The sequence below is a fragment of the Quercus suber genome, unplaced genomic scaffold (genome assembly GCF_002906115.3).
Source record: "Quercus suber isolate HL8 unplaced genomic scaffold, Cork oak 2.0 scaffold_358, whole genome shotgun sequence".
Classification (NCBI taxonomy): domain Eukaryota; kingdom Viridiplantae; phylum Streptophyta; class Magnoliopsida; order Fagales; family Fagaceae; genus Quercus; species Quercus suber.
This window is the reverse complement of record NW_027069810.1, coordinates 105,645-124,257: the sequence shown is the minus strand read 5'-3', so window position 1 is coordinate 124,257 and position 18,613 is coordinate 105,645. Positions and strand designations below refer to the sequence as shown.

Here is an 18,613-nt window from a genome sequence, read left to right as displayed (position 1 = left end):
TTGTGGTCAAGATGAATAATGTGACAACGAGTCAAAGAGTAAGCCAAAAAAGAAAGCCTAGCTGCACTTGCAAAACACACTCATATGGCCGAATTCAAATAGCAAAATAATGCATCACCTTCAAATCAAAACAGACCTCTGATATGCTGTCCAATCATATACACTAAAATAAATAAGGAAATGATTTTTTTTGTAGTTGACGATTTTCCTTGAGCTCAACTGGTGATACCATATGAAGGTGTCAACAATCTTCAAGTGTTGCCACTTGTCATGCCGTTTACAAACTACTAATTCCTCTAGGTCCTTAATCTTGCTGTCCATAGACTACTAACTCCTCTAGGTTGTTAACGCCAGCAAGAGCATCAGAATCAGATTAAAAAAAATAAAAATAAAAGTTTCTCTCCAAACTAAATAGTGAAATTCTTCAAACTTCTCTTATATATTTTTATTGGGTGTGAGTTTTGAAAATTTAATTGTGAGATTGCATGTTCTTATTATATCCTTTATATTTGCACAAATTTCTAAAAAATCAAAGATCCATTGTAAAACCATTAATCAAATGTTTAAATTTCAAATTTTTATAGTCTAAAATTATGCATAAAAAATAAGTTTATTGATCAAATAGTAAATAAAATCTAATTTGAAAGAAATTTGACCAACATGTTAAAAGCATTAAAAAAAAAAAGTGACAATTAGTGAAAGAATAAGCCAAAAAAGAAAGTCTAGCTGCACTTGCAAAACACACTCATATGGCGGAGTTCAAATAGTAAAATAATGCATCACCTTCAAATCAAAATAGACCTCTGTCCAATTATATACACTAAAATAAATAAAGAAGTGAATTTTTTGTAGTTGACGATTTTCCTTAAGTTCAAGTGGTGATACCATATGAAGGTGTCAACAATCTTTAAGTATTGCCACTTGCCATGCCGTCTACAAACTACTAATTCCTCTAGGTCCTTAATGTTGCTGTCCATAGACTACTAATTCCTCGTAGTTGTTAATGACACCAAGAGTCAGATTAAAAAAAAAAAAAAATTTCTCTCCAAACTAAAGGAGGACTTCACAAGGGGGGGGGGTGGGGGTGGTGTGGAGTATTGGGGTTGGGAGGGAGTGTTGTTTTGTTCTTTTCATATCTTTTTGCTTGAAAATGTGGAACCTAATGAAAGTATATCTCGTCAGTAATTTTCCAGCAAAAACTCTTTTTTAGGCTACTTCCCCATCTTTTCCCAAGTAACAGTTCGGCTTTCACCTTCATGAGCTCATTGTTCTTTAGATTCTTCCATCACAAAGAAGAATATTCTTACTAAGAATATTGCACCATGCAATTCATTTTTAATGTTTTTGATCAAAAGTTAGGAAGGTTACTTTTAATATCAGTGATTGGATCAAAGAGGCTTAAAAGGTAAAAAATGTTAAATGTTAGAAGAGGGTAAAGATGAAAAAGTTGAAACTTTTTGTGAGTGATTGAGGGGCTATTGTACGATGCAATATAGCCCTAGATTTTGCACTAGATCCAAATCTGATACATCCTCATTAGCAATGAAATCTATCTGGTTGTATTATCCCTTCAAACTAGGGAATATCAACTTTCACATCCAATCAATCTCATTGGAACCCTTTGATTCCTCCAAGCATGAAATTGAGGAAAATACTCTTCACTTGATGCTTGACATTGAGCATGGTAAATGTTGAGCTATGTAAAGCTTAGTTATGTTTGATCTGAATTATGATCTTATTTGATATAAAAGTGTCACAGTTTTAATAAGAGATTTTTTGAGGTTTAGTCCATGGTGAGGAAACTTGGGCCTATAGGCCCATTGTGAATCTTTCGTGCAGGATATAAATATCATTGTTTCATATTAGGGTTTGATATGTTATTTTAAGAAAGAAAAATTGTACTACCATATTTTATATTTTTCTTTGAAAATAGTGAAATCACTGCAACTCTGTAGACATAAGCAAATTGCCGAATCATGTAAGTATTGTTTTATGTGATTGTTCTCTTTGGCTCATTTTTTTTTTCCTCTATTTTTGCATCTCAGGATATTCCCTACACTAAAAGGGGTTCAGAATCTTCATTTTCACTAGAAGAAGATCCACTCTCTATATCATGATGAGAATCACCACCCTCTAAAGCAGCTTCAGAAGAGTCTTGAGCTTCTATCCATAAATCAGCCACTTCAACATCACGAAGGTCTCTTTTTCGAGTTGGAGGTGCTTCAACGTTAAGCCCACAATGACGGTGATAAGCCTTGGCAACCAAAACTCAAATTCCAGACAGACACTGGATTTTTTTGGAGAGAAAGAAAGGAACATAAGTATACACTCATGCACAAGGATAAGTAAGCTCACCACCTGAAGGAGACCCAAGGGATACCAAATAGAGGATAGAAATGTACAACACTCTAAGGAATCCCCTAAGAGATATAAAGCAATAAACTCACCACCTATATGAATCCACTGAAAGATAATAGTAAAAAACTATTCTTCTCAAAAGCCAAAGGAACACTTAATATTCACTCTTTCATTTCCATACATTCATGAAGTAGGACTTATACTAGACCAACTTGCATGGAAGAACCCTCCAATTATTAATCACAATTAGCATTTTCAAGATCAAAACAAGTAATAAAATTCAATAACATGACTAAATACTTAGAACACAACTAAAAAGACTTGGGAATTGAAAAGGACACTTTGTATAACAGATAAACTCATAGACATAACTAAATGAAAGAGATTTTAAACTTTGTTGCTTCTTGAGTACATTCTGTTAATAAAATAGACAGCCTGAATAAAATGACCATAAATCCTAGAGACATAAAGACTTCTGATGCTATAGGACTTGAGTAGTGTGCTCGATCAAATTATCAAGAGCCAATATAATTGGCCTGACTAGAATTCAAAAGAATTGTCTTTTGATATATATTTCATACTCACTTCTCTGTCACTAGAAAGCTAAATTACACAAGCAATAATGCCCTTATTTTTTTATATTATCTGCCCAACCACAAAATAACGAAGAACAATGAGAATACATGGACACTCAAACGGCAAACTCTAGTGCCTTAACTCAGTTTGCTTTGTTGCAATTTGTTCTGATTTGACCACTTGTGCCCGTGAGAGGGCTAAGTTCCCCCATCTTTACCATTGCATTGGCAAAGTCTGTTAGAAAGCTTTCCGAGTTGGTGCTGTAAGTGTTAACAAGGGAATCTGTGGAACCCCCATTGAAGAGTTGTTGGTCTGAGTGCAAGAGACCTTTTTTGCTTATCAAATTATTGAAGTATTCATTGTCAAAGGATTCTGAACTGGTCACATCTAGGGGGGCAAGATTGCTGTCACCACCAGTGCTTGGACAGTTCGATTGCAATGAAGTTGTGAATGAGGAATCTATGTTGGTTTCATTGTAAATCCTAGGTCGGAAGATCTTGCACTGTGCTTGGCCTATTGTGTGAGATCCTGAACAAATTATAAGAGTAAGGAAATGTTGAAGTTATTATTAATTCTACAACAAAAATATTACAAATTTACATCAATGAATGTTATTAGGGTCACATCTATAGTATAATAAATAATTTTCTTAATTATTTTTTGTTGTTTTGTTTTTAAAAGTTGACAAATCAATTTATGAAGTTTATTTAGATATTTGTCATATCCTTAGTAATAAGATCAAACTAAGATTGATGTCACCACCTGAGAGAGCCACCATTTCTTTGACAGTGAAACCTTTGTTAGAGAAATTGTTGATAAGTTCACTAAGACTTGAAAATGGAGAAGGGAGGTTTGAACTAGCAGCATCGCCACTTGCAGTGGCAGAGTCTCTTCTGCCCAATTCGACGGTCCAACCAAGTCCATCAAGCTAAATTCAAATAAATAATATGATGAAAATGACATTGAAAGAGAAAGGCGAAAATAACATACTAATATTATGGTTTGAAGTTCATAAATAATGTCAAGTTTCTTACAGCAACAACAGAGTCTCTCGCAGCAACAGCTAAGATGTCAGCACAAGACACAACCCCAGGGCACAAGTCCTCCAACTGAGATTTGATGGTGTCTATTACCTCAAAGCCCCTTATTGAATTTTTATTGGGAGGAGCTTGTCTTTCTTCATCCAATAGTACCGATGCATCACATCCCTATCACCACAAATGCACACATATATGCTTCCATAAATTGAAGAGTCCAATAATCCATTAGCAAAATTTAGTCCAGTTTCTTTTGTATTCAATTAGCATCATTGTAGCAAAAGCTTTATATTTAGTGGCACTGTCTAGCTCTAGCTCTCCCATTTAAGAGAATCTAGACTTGGATCTCTTCCTCTCAGTTATTGTGAGTATATAAATAGAAGGAATAATTACACTTTATTCACTTGTGATTTGCCTCTAATTTGACTTACCTATTCATGATTTTATTTTTGACACTTTACACACCTGTGATTCCCTTCGTTACTTCTTTGTTACTCACTTCCAGTGTAGACATTACTCTAACACATAAACTCATAAAAAACAGAACCTAAAGCAGATCAAACACTCCTCCCTAAGGAAGAACGAAGAACAGAGTACTCAATAGTTTTTTTTTCCCAACATTTCTCACACACAAATTCAACTAAATACAAAAAATTTCATCCCAAACATCTCCAAATCCAGTAAATCAAAACCTAACTAAATCAATAAGAAAACATCTAAATCATCCAAAATGACCAAAGCTATAAACTTCATAATCAAAGCCACCTTGTGCGTTGAATCACAACTAAAAATGCAAAATGTTACTAACTGATCAGACCAACAAAACCCAACCTATGTGCTTCTATAAATTTCAGCCAAAATCATCAAACTACATATCCTCAACAAACCCCGAAGAAAACCCAATCCAAGTGACCATTTGTGCTTCTCTTTCTTTCAGATTTGGACCGATCAGACCACCCAATCACTACAGATCTGGGTTTTCAACCATGGGTTTAAAGAGAGAGATAAAAATGATGAGTTAGAGAGAGAGAGAGAGGAGAGAGGACCAAACATCAAGACCTTGAACCGAGAGAGCCTTAAAGATCTGGGTTTTCGGCTGGTGGTGGTAGTAGCGGTGGTGTAATCAGTGTTCAACCTGTAATTTGGGTTTTCGGCCATCGAATGTGGTGGCAATGGCTTGAACCAATAGATAAAGCTTGATTGAGAGACAGAGACATCCAACGGTTTGTGTGTGTGTGTGTGTGTGTGTGTGTGAGAGAGAGAGAGATAAAAAAAAATTGAGTACTCTGTTCTTCGTTCTTCCTTAGTGAGGAGTGTTTGATTTGCTTTAGGTTTTGTTTTTAATAAGTTTATGTGTTAGAGTAATGTTTGTACTGGAGGTGGGTAACAGAGGAGTAATGGAGGGAATCACATATGAGTAAAGTGTCAAAAATGAAACCACGGGTAGGCAAGTCAAATTAGAGATAAACCACAGGTGGGTAAAGTATAATTATCCCTAAATAGAAACTTACACTGCCATCTTTTAAGGTTTTCATTATTACATTGATCTCCCCTTTAACATGGATTAAAGCAATCACCACTCTTAAAATGCAAACTATTATCCTCAACTTAAACTATCATTCACGTCCCTTCTAATAGGAAATTTTAGATTTTTAAAGCTTTTATTTTTTTTGTTGCAATTTTTTAACGTGTGTTTTTAGTCCCTCAAAAGAGGTTAGTATAAATAATTTGCATTTTAGGAGAGTAATAGGTATCTTGTTTCAAATTAGAAGGAAAGTTAGTAAAATTATAAAAAACCTTGGGGAGATCAATTTTCTTGAATATATATATATATATATATATGCGCGCGCGCATATAAAAGTAGCATCACTATCCCTGAAGTTTGCATGAAATTTATGCTTTACTTTTCTTTTATTAAAAAAATCAAAAGACATGGCTTATGTAGCAGCATGACGCGAAACATAAAAACTTGTTAAAAAAATCAAAAGACATGGCTAATGTAGCAACACGGTGTGAAACATAAAAGTTAGCAAGCAGGCTGGCCAAAAGTGACGGACGGAGTCAATCTCTTTTATAAGAGGTTAGCCAAAAAGTTCTATAATTTAGAGTTATGCCCAAAAAGGATTATAATTATTTTGATGAAATTATGATGCAATGCATGCCGTGTGGCTATATGATGTAATGTATGCCAAAATAAATATAAATAAATGTAAGGTTATTTTATACATATGTAATGCTTATAGGTAATGTTTCATTGTTATGCACTTATGTTTATTACCTTCATGTAAGGAGGCACTGTGAACACGTCAGGTAATATTGTCATGAGATAATGTGATCACTTTCTTCTTCTTTTATTAAATATAATAATAATAAAAAAAGTAATACTCCTACCTATGCATTTGCATAAAACCTCAAAAAAGTGAACTTGACTCAAAGATGTTGAAGTCCTTGTCCTCTAAACAATTCAGCAATCAGAGTATATTATATTTCTTCATCCTCTTTTTTATTTTTTTTATATATATTTTTATTTTTTAACTGTCTGTTGTGGAAAGGAAGAGACTATGTAATAGGTGTGCATTGGAGCAGCTTATTTACTTAAAAGTGAGACAAAGAACGACTATAACAAATGAGTGTCTCACACAAAATATATTAGTCACAATAGTTGAAATAAATGATCAGCTTATCTGCTGAAGTCATTTTCCTTTAAGCAGATAGAAAAAAACTATAGTTGCAAATATATACTGGCCAAATAAATTTGTCTTTGTTTGATTATTTGGGAATGAAATTTGATAAAATACATTGTCTAAAACAGGGTTGTTTTCAAAAATAAAATAAAGAGAGCGTTTTAAAAAGTTTTCATATCTCTCTCTTCTCTCAAGCGCCCCCCTAAATAATTGATTGGAAAAACTGAAATTAATAAGCAACTCAAAGAAATCTAAGGTGCATGGCGAGTAGGGCTAAATTGGGCCGATATATATGCCATAAGCTATGCTAATCCTGGTTTGTTTGGATGGCTATTGGCTAGCTAATGTACTCTATATGGTACTATATGACACTGAGGCCTGAACAACCAATGTCTCCATGCATGCATTAAGAATACAAATCATCTATCCAACATATTTCTTTTCATTACAAAATAATCATTGATTTAAGAACAAAAAAAAAAAAAAAAAAAAAAAAATTCAAACACATAGCATATTGCATTGGTATATTACAAAATAATCATTGAAAAAAAAAAAAAAAAAAAAAAAAAAAAAAAAAAATTCAAACACATAGCATATTGCATTGGTAGAACGTAAAGTGAAACATTCAAAGTAAAATATAGGACTTCTATTTCAAGCATTTGAACATACACACCCACATGCAAGCAGATATTTGTAGATAATGCAGAAGAAAAATAAAGGGGAAGAGAGTTAAGATGACTTGCATTAACAAAGCAGTCATGAAAGTGAAGACGGAGCAAGGATGCTCCCATGCGTGGCTCACTTGAAACTGCAGAGTCTACAGCTGATTTAATGGTGGAAAGGGAATTAGGGCATGATGTTGCATAGAAAGTAGAGGACAGGTGAGCAGAAACCATCCCCACAAGAAATGAAAATAACAGAAAGAACTTAACGGTGGTGAGAATTGATGGGATAGAAAAAAAGGGAGCCATGATGATGAGATAAAGAAGCAGATGAAGAAGAAGGCTTTCTCGCTAGTTTTGTGGTTATGGCACTGGAGTTCTCATATATTTATACAAGAGCTCTGCCTGCATTGTCATGGCATGCATTTCACATGCCCCGACTCCGAGTCAACCTAAGGAATGAAAAAGAATTAAAAGGGGCCATAATACGTGTATAGTTTATATAAAACATATTTACTGTATTTTAAATGGGTGTGTCTTCTTCATTTAAAATAAATACAGTACATTTTATGGTTTAGATTTAAAATTAAAAGTTTAAAGGAATATATACGTTATTTAAAATTTTAAATAACGTAATATTCTATTTGTTGTTAAGTTTAGAAAATAAAATTTTAATTTTGAAATGCATTCAATGGAAAGAATCTCATTCTATATAGAGTGGGGTCTTTTTGTTTGTTTAATCCAAAGTGTGTGTAAAGCAATTGCCCGTTATTTGCTAGACTATTAAAGTTAGTGTGTAAAGAACATTATAAGTCAAAATTTTATGCCAGCTATAAGAGTCTGATATACAAAAGGTGTGTTCTAAAAGTAAAAAATAACCATCAAAATGATACCAAGTCAAGAAAGAAATGAAACTACATTGATGTTTATGAAAAGATTTATATATGACTCTCCAAAACAAATTAAAGTTAAATGTGTTTACTAGATGGAGAAAGTTTGGCTACAAATTTAGTTATAGCCAATAACTATAACTTCTACTAAAAAAATTAACATGACTAAATATTTTAAAAATTTAATCGTTAAATTGTATGTTTTTTATATTTTTATTTCATGTCAATTTAATATTGTTTATTAAACTTATTTTTTATGTATAATTTTAAATTCAAAAACTTAAAATTTAAAAATTTGATTAATGACATACAAGCATGAAGGATATAAAAAGCAAATGTTATCTAATGGTAGATTTGTCAAAATTCATATCTAATAAAAAGATATTAAGTGGAATTATAATAATTGGTTACAACCAAGTTTGTAGTCAAATTTTGCCTTTATTGGATATAGCCAGCAAATGATGCTCTAGCTATCAATACTAAAGACTTCATCCAAGCATTGTCCTTATTTTTCTATAAACTTCTTGATTGCAAAATTCACATAAACTTCAAATCAAAATACATATTATGTACTAGTTTTTATTCTCAGTAAGCTTATTTATCTTTCTTTTAAAAAAGAATTTTTAGGATTCATCCAACGCTTTTATAAATGAATAACTGTGTGAGTAGTTTATACTACTTTATATTCTGCTGCAAAAAAAATCAAAAGTGGCTCCAACAACTGAAAACGATAAGAAAATTATCGCGGGTTTATCTTTTTGAAACATCTCTATAGTTTTGCTATTTGTTATTAAGAATCAATTTGGTTGTCATTAGCTTGTTCTGGCGTGTACTTTTAGTTGTCATTTTTTTTCTTCCTAGAATAATGAAAGTATGAGGAGATTACATAATAAAGCCCAAGGTTTATATGATGATTAATTCATTATGTCATTAGATCCTAAGATTTTAATTTTGTCCATTAAAATCCGAAATATATGAAATCGATCTGTTCAATTTGAAGCCTCTTTCTTTCTCTATTATTAATTTATTTTATTTTGGATAGTAACGAAACAAAGAAATTCAAAAACTTTTTATTAAATTATGCATTTCACTGCATGTTTATAAATCAATTTGATAATATTCAATAAACAAAGAGAATTGAGAAAGAAAAGTTTTGTTTTGAGTGGAAAAGTGATTATCAAAAAATCGGAAAAATTACACTTTACTACCTTAAACTATTCAAATGCACAGTTTGCACCATAAACTATGTTACTTATTACACTTTGCACCCTATTGTTAGTTTTACTGTTATCTTTGACGGAACTTTGGTGCACATGACATGCACATGTGTTTTGCTTAAGTGGAACAAAGTTAAAAGACAAAAACACTCATCTTCACAGTCAATAAAAACAAAAGCTTCTTTCTTTTATTTTCATCTCTTTCTCACACGTACAGGTACAGCTCCCCCCAAATCAAAACTCTGTAACCCCAAATCCTCAAATCAGAAATATCTTCAGCTCCAGCATCGCCCACCACAGCACTACGCCCAAATAAAAATGGCAGAATGTTGAGTGGAGTGCATGCCTTAAAGTGAGTAGATTTAGAATTAATATCACTAATGTATACTCCTTAATTAATTAATTGATGGTGGAAACTCCAATTATTTGTACAACAATGGTTTTTTTTTTTTTTCACGTGGACAATATCACAAAATCGTTTAGTAAAGGAAGGCAGGTCCAGTCTTTTAAGCCTTTGCGTGGATCGTTTAGTAAAGGAAGGCAGGTCCAGTCTATTAAGCCTTTGCGTGGTGCCCATGATAGAACTAATCTTTATCTCTATTCCTTCATCGGCTTCGTTTCTATTCAATTTTACTATTATTTTATTTTGTTTCATTTACTTGCTTGGAAAAGGCTGGAGCCACCACTTTTGTCTCTTTACTTAAAGAATTCCCACTTTCACAACACAAGAGGGTCGAAAAGCCAAGTTGGATATTTCTGATTTGGGAATTTAGGGTTACAAGGTTTTGATTTGGGGAGATTGGAGAGAGTTTTACTTGTACCTGTACGTGTGAGAGAGCTGGAAAAAAATAAAAGGAAAAAAACCTTGTTTTAATTGATTGTGAAGAGGGGTGTTTTTGTTGTTTAACTTTTTTTTTACTTAAGCAAAACACATGTGCGTGTCATGTGCACTAAAGTTCTGTAAAAAATAACAGTAAAACTAACAGTAGGGTGCAAAGTGTAATAAGTATCATAATTTAGGGTGCAAAGTATAATTTGAGGTATAGTTTAGGATGGTAAAGTATAATTTCTCAAAAAAAAAAAAAAAAAAAATCAAACGAATCACTTAAGGGAAGCACAATATTTTGTTGATAGTTTTCACATTTTTTTCTATTCTTTTATTGCCCATAATAACATAAAAAGAGATAAATAGGAGTTTCATTTTCAAACACAATTTCAAAAGCTTAAAACTTTAATCCACAAATTTAAAATTTAAGTAATAATGTGAAATGGAATATAAATCAGAACATTTTTATGTCAGAAAAGCAAATGCACTTAAAGAAACAGCTAATGTAAAAAGAACAGTACTGTTATTTTTTTAGTCCACCACCATTGGTTGTAATTTTTACTCTTTTTTTTACCTTCTCTTTTTAAATTTTCACTCTTATCCATGTTTAGTTTATACGTCTAAACTTGAGGAATATCTGTTATTTTACACTAGGACTAGTGTGAAAAGAAGAACATACATTGCAATGCATAGGACGTAGAATTTCCACAGCCGCAAGAGCCCCCACACGCTTACATTATAGTGTAGACTTTTTTTGCTAGCACTCAATCTTGAGACCCACATAAAGATCCAATAAGATCGATTAACACCACCAATAAAGCCCTTGTTACAGTGTTACTTAATTTTAAGTCCACATAAAAGAAAAGAAAAACTATGATGGTCTTAGCTCTGGAAAGTTATTAGCTATTCTTTTCTTGGAATACGGTTTTGTAGTGTTTATTCATTTCATGTTCATATATGATTAATTCCATCATAAATTTAATTAGTAAGATTCACTATGAATGTGAGAAGAGTGTCACTGCATTTCAAGCATATTTAAGAATTACTATTTAGTTGTAAGGAATTTAGTAATTTACCATTTTAATACTTATCCATTCTCAAATTATCCTTAATTGAAAAGTAAAGTATACGGCTGCCTGAGATTAACATAAAAGATTCCTTCTTTATATTGCAGTCTGGAAGATGCCCAATTTTCCTGGATACATTATCCTATAGTTATCCATTCTTACTTTTATTTACAGTCGCCCACGTTAAGATTGTAACAAAAATAATTGTGACACTAAAATTTTGTCCCTAGACTTATAAATTTCACCAGTCGGTGGAGGGTATCTGGAAATGTGTAGGCCAGCGGTGCTATAGTAAGGTTAGAAATGTTTCCAATTCTGTATAATTAATTTGAAATTTTCATCTTCTCAAAAATAAAAAAAAAATAAAAAAAATAAAAAATTGAAATTTTCAAATCTTTGGAGCCTGAAAACATTTTTACTGTAGTAGCTAGGAGATTTCCAAACATGCTTTTGACTGGGACTAGTGAATAAACTTTTATAAAAGTTGATGTTGACAATAGCGGGCTCCATGCTTGCTGTCTTGTTGATTGATTTTTCGTCCATTCAACACGCAAATAACGTGCATTCGGGGTTCGAGTGGATAGATTGGATGGAACTTGGTATTTTGGATTACTGAGTTTGTGTTACTGTAATATATTCTCTTTTTGCTTTTATTTTTGGATGAATTTGTTGTAATTTATATCTTACATGTTGATTGTTGATACATATCTGAGGCATTACTCTTGATTTTTAGTCCCTTTTTCTTTATAGCAATGTGATGGCAAATCCATCCTGCAACACCCACGTAGCTTCGCTCGTTAAGCCTTACACTATGTTTAGGTGTACATGGGGAGATGGAAGGGAAAGTAAAAAAGATAAGGGAAAAGAAAGAGTAAGGGAACGATAATGATATGAAAGATGAAAAGAAAATGTCTTTTTAGAGTGTGTATTTAGAATTTTAGATGAACTAAGGGAATAAGAAGAGAGAGAGAAAAATATAGTCTTCTATGAAAGCTCGAAAATGTATTGAAAACACAAGAGCAATTTAGACCTCCAATTAAAATTACGATTCGATAGATTTTACACTAACTTAATACTAAGTGCGGAATAGTGTAAATGCAAGTGGATGAACAAATAAGCTACTCTAATCCGTAAACTAAACAACATAGCAGTATAATGGAATATAAAAAAGTAAGGAAGAAGGATGCAAACACAGAAAACACCGAGACGTGTTTTCGAAGAGGAAATCGAAGAACTCGGCGAAAAACCTCTCCGCCGCCCTCCAAGCAGAAATCGATCTACTAGACAATCAGTTGGGATACATGGGTTAGCAAGAGACCCTCCAAGCCTAATCTACTCAATGTACCTAAGCCCTCTAAGCTCCTACTCCAACAAGACTTCTTGGAACCGTGCTTTGTCTAGCTCCCCAGATCCCGCAACAAGCTCCATGTTGCATCTGCCATCCTTAGTTTCTTCCAATGCTTCCCGCAGTACCAAAACTTCACTCAACACTCTCAAAGGGTGTGGTAAGTGTTTTGGCTATCAACCTCTCAATGGTATGGAAATGGAGAGGGAAGAGTTGAGAAAATACCACAAGTAAGTGTATAGAGAAAGGTGGGGATGACAATCTCTAATTCTCAATGTGTTTGGCTAGGGTTTTCTCTCTGAAACATTCTTCAACATTTGTGAGTAATGAGGGTATATATAAGATAGGCACAGAAAGTGTGAGTCATTCAATACAGGTTGGCAGAACAGATAACCTCGCGGGTGTCTCGTGGGAAGGCCTTACCCGCGAGATACTCGCGAGACACAGCTGTCTCCACCTGGGCAGACTCTTCGCATTCCAGCATGTGTAGGACACATGTTTCACTTCGCGGGAAGTTAGGTCGCGACATACCCGCGAGAATTCTTCAGCCTCTAAATGCTTGAGTCTTCACACTCTCTCTCTATCACACAACCCTTACAACAAATCCCACAATAAATACAGGGTATAAACGATTGATAATAATTATAATCAAATTTGGTACAGAATAAAAGCCAACAAAATACATAGTTGTAAATAACAACTTTACAATCTCCCCCTTTGGCTATTTCGTGACAAAACCCTAAAACAGACTCTAGACTTAAACGTGAGTTTGGGAACAAAGTCAAAACTCACTCACACCTAAACTAGAAGTTGAAAGGCTCTTAAACATATGAACAAGTAACTCCTGAAACACAATAACACAATAATATCATTGTATACAGAAAACTTGAAATGCATATGGAACAAATATAATGTGATCAAGCAAAATTGAATAAAACATTAGACCATGGCAAGATCAAACAAGCAATTACTATACAAAAGTGATCACTATGTTCATTCACACAAGGAATGAACATCCGAACATGCAAGATGATAAGCTCATTTGAAGAGTACCATTTGCAAATCCAACACTCAACCAATGCAAAATACACAAAGTATTTGCATCTAGGAAAAGTCCTACTAGGACACAAGAGTGTTCATCACTCAACCAATGCATAGAACATATATGCATCTAAGAACAATCCTACAAGGGCACAAGAGTGATGTACTGAAGTAAAATGTATGACATTAAACTTCAAAAACACAAGCATAAAGGTTGTATAAACAAGGTACTGCATATGCATGGCACAAACCATAAAAGCCTACAAAAGTAACCTGGGTACAAATTATAAAGTACTTTCCTATCATATCACTCCCCTTATCATGAATCATAGGAACTGTGATGAACTTGGAACATATATAGGCCTGAAACACTTGCACAAAACACATTAGACCCTCAAGGCAAATCAGGTGATAAAAAGACAATTATAATGTAATAAGTAAAATGCGATCAAGTAAACACGTTGCGAAACATATGAGTAACTTGATCAAACACATGACAGTCATATGGAAATGACTACAATGATCATATAGCAAAGCAAATGATCATCCGAACATACAACCAATAAAGCACAATAGCATAAGGGTAAAAGCATGTCCAACACATAAGCACGATGCAATGATAGCAATAAAGCATATCAAAACACCATAAAGCAACGAGAAAACAAGCATAAAGTAAATCAAGGTTTTCTCAAAAAATGTCTTCTCCCCTTTGGTATATGCATCTCCCCTATGGCTTTCTCCCCCTACGAATGTGCACGAGATATAATTTCTTCCCCTAAGAGTGTGCACATGAGTCATTTAGAAATGATGAAAACCACCGGTATACTCTCCAGTATATTCTCCCACTTTTTGTCACGAATAGACAAATGAATCAAGAGGAAGAAGGAAAAAAGAATATGAAGATGATGCATGAGAGGTGCAAGATGAATGAGAAAATGAAGCTCAAACATAAGATGAAAACATTTAAAAAAAATGCTACAAAGTATAAAGAACATGACATGCTAAGAACCAAGGCATGACATAGACATAAAGAACATGTTATATGTGCTAAAAGGTTTAAAAAGACTTAACTAGCATGAGTGAATGTAAAAACATGTCAATTGTTAGAGTGTGTGCAGCAAGGTGTAGCTACTGTGCATCTAGTGTGTATGTGAGATGCATGACTAATGCATGAGCAAGGCACTCAAGGGGCAAAGTGTACAAAACAAACCACCAAAGATCAAAACATGATAAATATGAATAATTATGGTGATCCCCAAAATTTGGTACTCATCGGAGTTTAAAACAACGAGAAAATGCCATATGGGCATTTTATCAAACATTTAGAGTGCACACATTACACATGTATGATAAACAATGCAAGAACATATGAAAAAATTGCCTAAATACATGTTATTTTTGCCACAAGGGGCCAAAATCCAAAGCAAATCATCATTCAAAACAAAGCCCAATAAAAAAGATTGACAGAAAATAAGTTTTCCAACTCCCATTTGAGAAAATCCCAACTATGAACATAAAACCCCCAAAAACGTAATTTAAGGATCAAAATCAATAAAAAGAGTTAAAGATTACCTTAAAGATGTTTATGGAATGAAAAATACTTGAATTTAGTTGGGTTTTGATGTAGAAACATTAAACCAGGGGTTTGGGAGAGTATGAGAGACGTTTAAAACAAATGACCCACGAAATGCCCTTTAAAAAGCTGATCTGGAAATTTTCGCTGGTATCTCGCTACTTAGAATCTAGCGAAAATTTCGTTGGTATCTTGCAGGTATCTCGCAGGTAAGCCTTACTCGCGAAACAGCTACGAAATAATCGCGAAACTCTCTGTCCAAAGCTGAAAAACTTGTGAATTGGACCCTTTCACTCATGACTGAACTTAAACATGAAATAAGTCACGAAAACACCCAGAAAATATGTTTTTCACACAAAAACACTTTAAAAACTTTGAAAAACATAGGTGATACAAATCACTTCCAAAAGCAAACAAAAAGAACAAAAATCTTTTTAGTTTGAACCACATATGGTTGAGCACACACACATCATATTTGAACATGTACATTTTTTCACACAAAAACACTTTAAAAACTTTGAAAAACATAGGTGATACAAATCACTTCCAAAAGCAAACAAAAAGAACAAAAATCTTTTTAGTTTGAACCACATATGGTTGAGCACACACACATCATATTTGAACATGTACAATCACATAAATGAGATAGACAAAATTGAACAAAAGTCTTGTGTGTTGTGTGTGAGGATCAAGTGTGGAATAGTCCTTAGACTAGAGTGAAGTTTCAATGATCAATTTAATCGAGTCATACACAACTGATACGAAATTAAGTGGACTATCTCCATTGTAGAAATAAGTATATATGACCTCCCACACATTGAATACACAACTTGGAAGCCTTTCATTTGGCTTCTGCATAAAGCATAACAATTGATCCATTTTTGGACAAAATATCTCATTTTGAGATTGGTGCTTGAAATTTTTGATATTTCAACATTGAGGATTAGCCTTTGGCTTTTTGAGCACCATACAATTTACATTAAAAGAGTCACTTTCCCTTTTTCTTAGTCAAATACTAGTATGTGCGACAGGCTTTTGCAGCTCAATATCTCTTTTCATTTGAAAATTTACATTTGGTGAGTTATTTTTGCAAAAACATAAAAATAAAGTGGGAAGAGATATAGACACAAGTCTATGCAAGTATCAAGACCAACAAGACTATTGACCAATCATTCATGACAAGTTTGAAGATCTATTTACAACAGTCACACATAGTGTTTAAGATTTCTTCCACAACGATAAATGTGCATACAGAACAAGCTAAGCTCGTAAATGCACTACTCCATTAGTACGAAGGTACTAGGCCAAACTCATATGTGAAATGTGCTCAAACATATACAATCAAACATTTTGAATTTTTCAATTTTTACGTGGTTTTGGATTTTTTACACATACAAAACAAAGACATAAAAGTAAGATCAAAACAAAAGCAGTGCGTACAAATAAATGCAAAATGCACAAATGCATGAAGATATGATATTCAATGAATGAAAGATCCTACAAAGATCGAAAGAATTAGATCAAGGACCAAAAGACCAAAAGCTCAACCATAGGAACCCTTCCTCATCCAAACGGAACAATTGTTTGGAATGAGTGTCTCATGAGAAGCGAGACGAGGGTTGGAAGAATGAGAACCAGAGATGTACATAGTCAAGAAGTTAAGAGCATTAAACACTTTCTTTAACAACATTCTATTATCACTCAAATCCGGTTTATCATGCAAAGCACAACTTCCAAAAGGCTCAAGTTTCTCTTTTCTTTTAATTTTTTTTAAGAGCATGAAACTTAGAGCAATGAGGTCTTAGATGACCAAAAGCACCACAATGGTGACAAACAATGTGTTTAGGTCCATTAGGCTTTTTGGGAATGGATCTAGCAACTTGGTTTTGTTCTCTCTTCAACTTAGAACATTCAGGCCTTATATGACCAATCACACCGCAATGGTGGCAAGTTGGAACAAACTTAGATCCACTCAATTCCCTAGGATTAGACCTAAACAGAGACTTTGATTGGATAGACTTTCTCTCCACTTTTTGATTTCTTTTATGTGGAGGAATGTACACCGATTTGTCCTTTGAGGCAGAACACACATTAGGCACAAAATTGGATACCATAACATGATTGCAACATATATTTTCATCCTTTTTAACAATAGGTTCAGCAATCAAACACTTGGCATGCATCTTAAGAGATTCATTTTCAGATTTAAGATCATTAACAAGTTTGTTAGACAAAACAAGTTCAGCATCCAAGTCCATATTCAAACATTCAAATTTTTTCAGCTTTTCAAGAGAAATTTTAGCAAGTTTTTTATATTTCTCAACCAATTTATTGGATTCATTGAGCTTAGCAATCAAATCATCATTTTCACAAAATAACTTGCTCAAATCCTTATGAAACTTCTTAGCATTTTTCTTCAAGAGTTTAATGTTAGGAATATCAACAACACCCAAGGATTTAAGTAACATGTTATCACAATCATGAGGATAAACACTCACAGAGGCATTTTCACAAACACATGGCATGTTACAATCAACAACATCCATACAAGCATGTAAAGCATTATCCATGGCAAAACACATAAGGGGTCAAGGATCATACTTAGGTAATGAAACCAAAACAAGTGTACCCGCTTTGATACCAATTGAAAACTCGAAAATGTGTTGAAAACACAAGAGCAATTTTGACCCCTCATTAAAATTACGGCTCAATAGATTTTACACTAACTTAATACTAAGTGCGGAATAGTGTAAATGCGAGCGGATGAACAAATAAGCTACTCTAATCCATAAACTAAACAACACAGCAGTATAATGGAATATAAAAGAGTAAGGAAGAAGGATGCAAACACAGAAAATATCGAGACGTGTTTTTGAAGAGGAAACTGAAGAACTCGGCGAAAAACTTCTCCGCCACCCTCTAAGCAGAAATCGATCCATTAGACAATCACTTGGGATACATGGGTTAGCAAGAGACCCTCAAAGCCTAATCTACCCGATGTACCTAAGCCCTCCAAACTCCTACTCCAACAAGGCTTCTCGGAACCGTGTTTTGTCTAGCTCTCCAGATCCCGCAACAAGCTCCATGTTGCATCTACCATCCTTGGCTTCTTCTAATGCTTCCCAGTAGCACCAAAACGTCACTCAACACTCTCAAAGGGTGTGGTAAGTGTTTCGGCTATCAACCTCTCAATGGTATGGAAATGGAGGGGAAGAGTTGAGGAAAAACCACAAGCAAGTGTATAGAAAAAGGTGGGGATGACAATCTCAAATTCTCAATGTGTTTGGCTAGGGTTTTCTCTCTGAAGCATTCCTCAACATTTGTGGGTAATGAGGGT

At 33.8% G+C, this 18,613-nt stretch overlaps 1 protein-coding gene across 1 annotated transcript; it reads right to left on the bottom strand.

Moving 5' to 3' along the window:
- Positions 1-2,741: 2,741 nt before the first annotated feature.
- On the bottom strand, positions 2,742-7,700 carry LOC112034157 (cationic peroxidase 1). Its single transcript, XM_024066946.2, has 4 exons — positions 7,399-7,700; positions 3,969-4,142; positions 3,697-3,862; positions 2,742-3,462 (listed from the first exon to the last, which is right to left on the bottom strand). The coding sequence occupies exons 1-4, from the start codon at positions 7,624-7,626 to the stop codon at positions 3,077-3,079; spliced, it is 954 nt and encodes a 317-aa protein (XP_023922714.1). The 5' UTR covers positions 7,627-7,700; the 3' UTR covers positions 2,742-3,076.
- Positions 7,701-18,613: the final 10,913 nt, after the last annotated feature.

Coding starts and splice junctions, on each gene's coding strand:
- LOC112034157 (XM_024066946.2), bottom strand. CDS start 7,626: ATGGCTCCCTTTTTTTCTATCCCATCAATTCTCACCACCGTTAAGTTC. Junction 4,143..7,398: donor TTCATGACTGCTTTGTTAAT/GCAAGTCATCTT, acceptor TTGTGGTGATAG/GGATGTGATGCATCGGTACT. Junction 3,863..3,968: donor CGAGAGACTCTGTTGTTGCT/GTAAGAAACTTG, acceptor ATTTGAATTTAG/CTTGATGGACTTGGTTGGAC.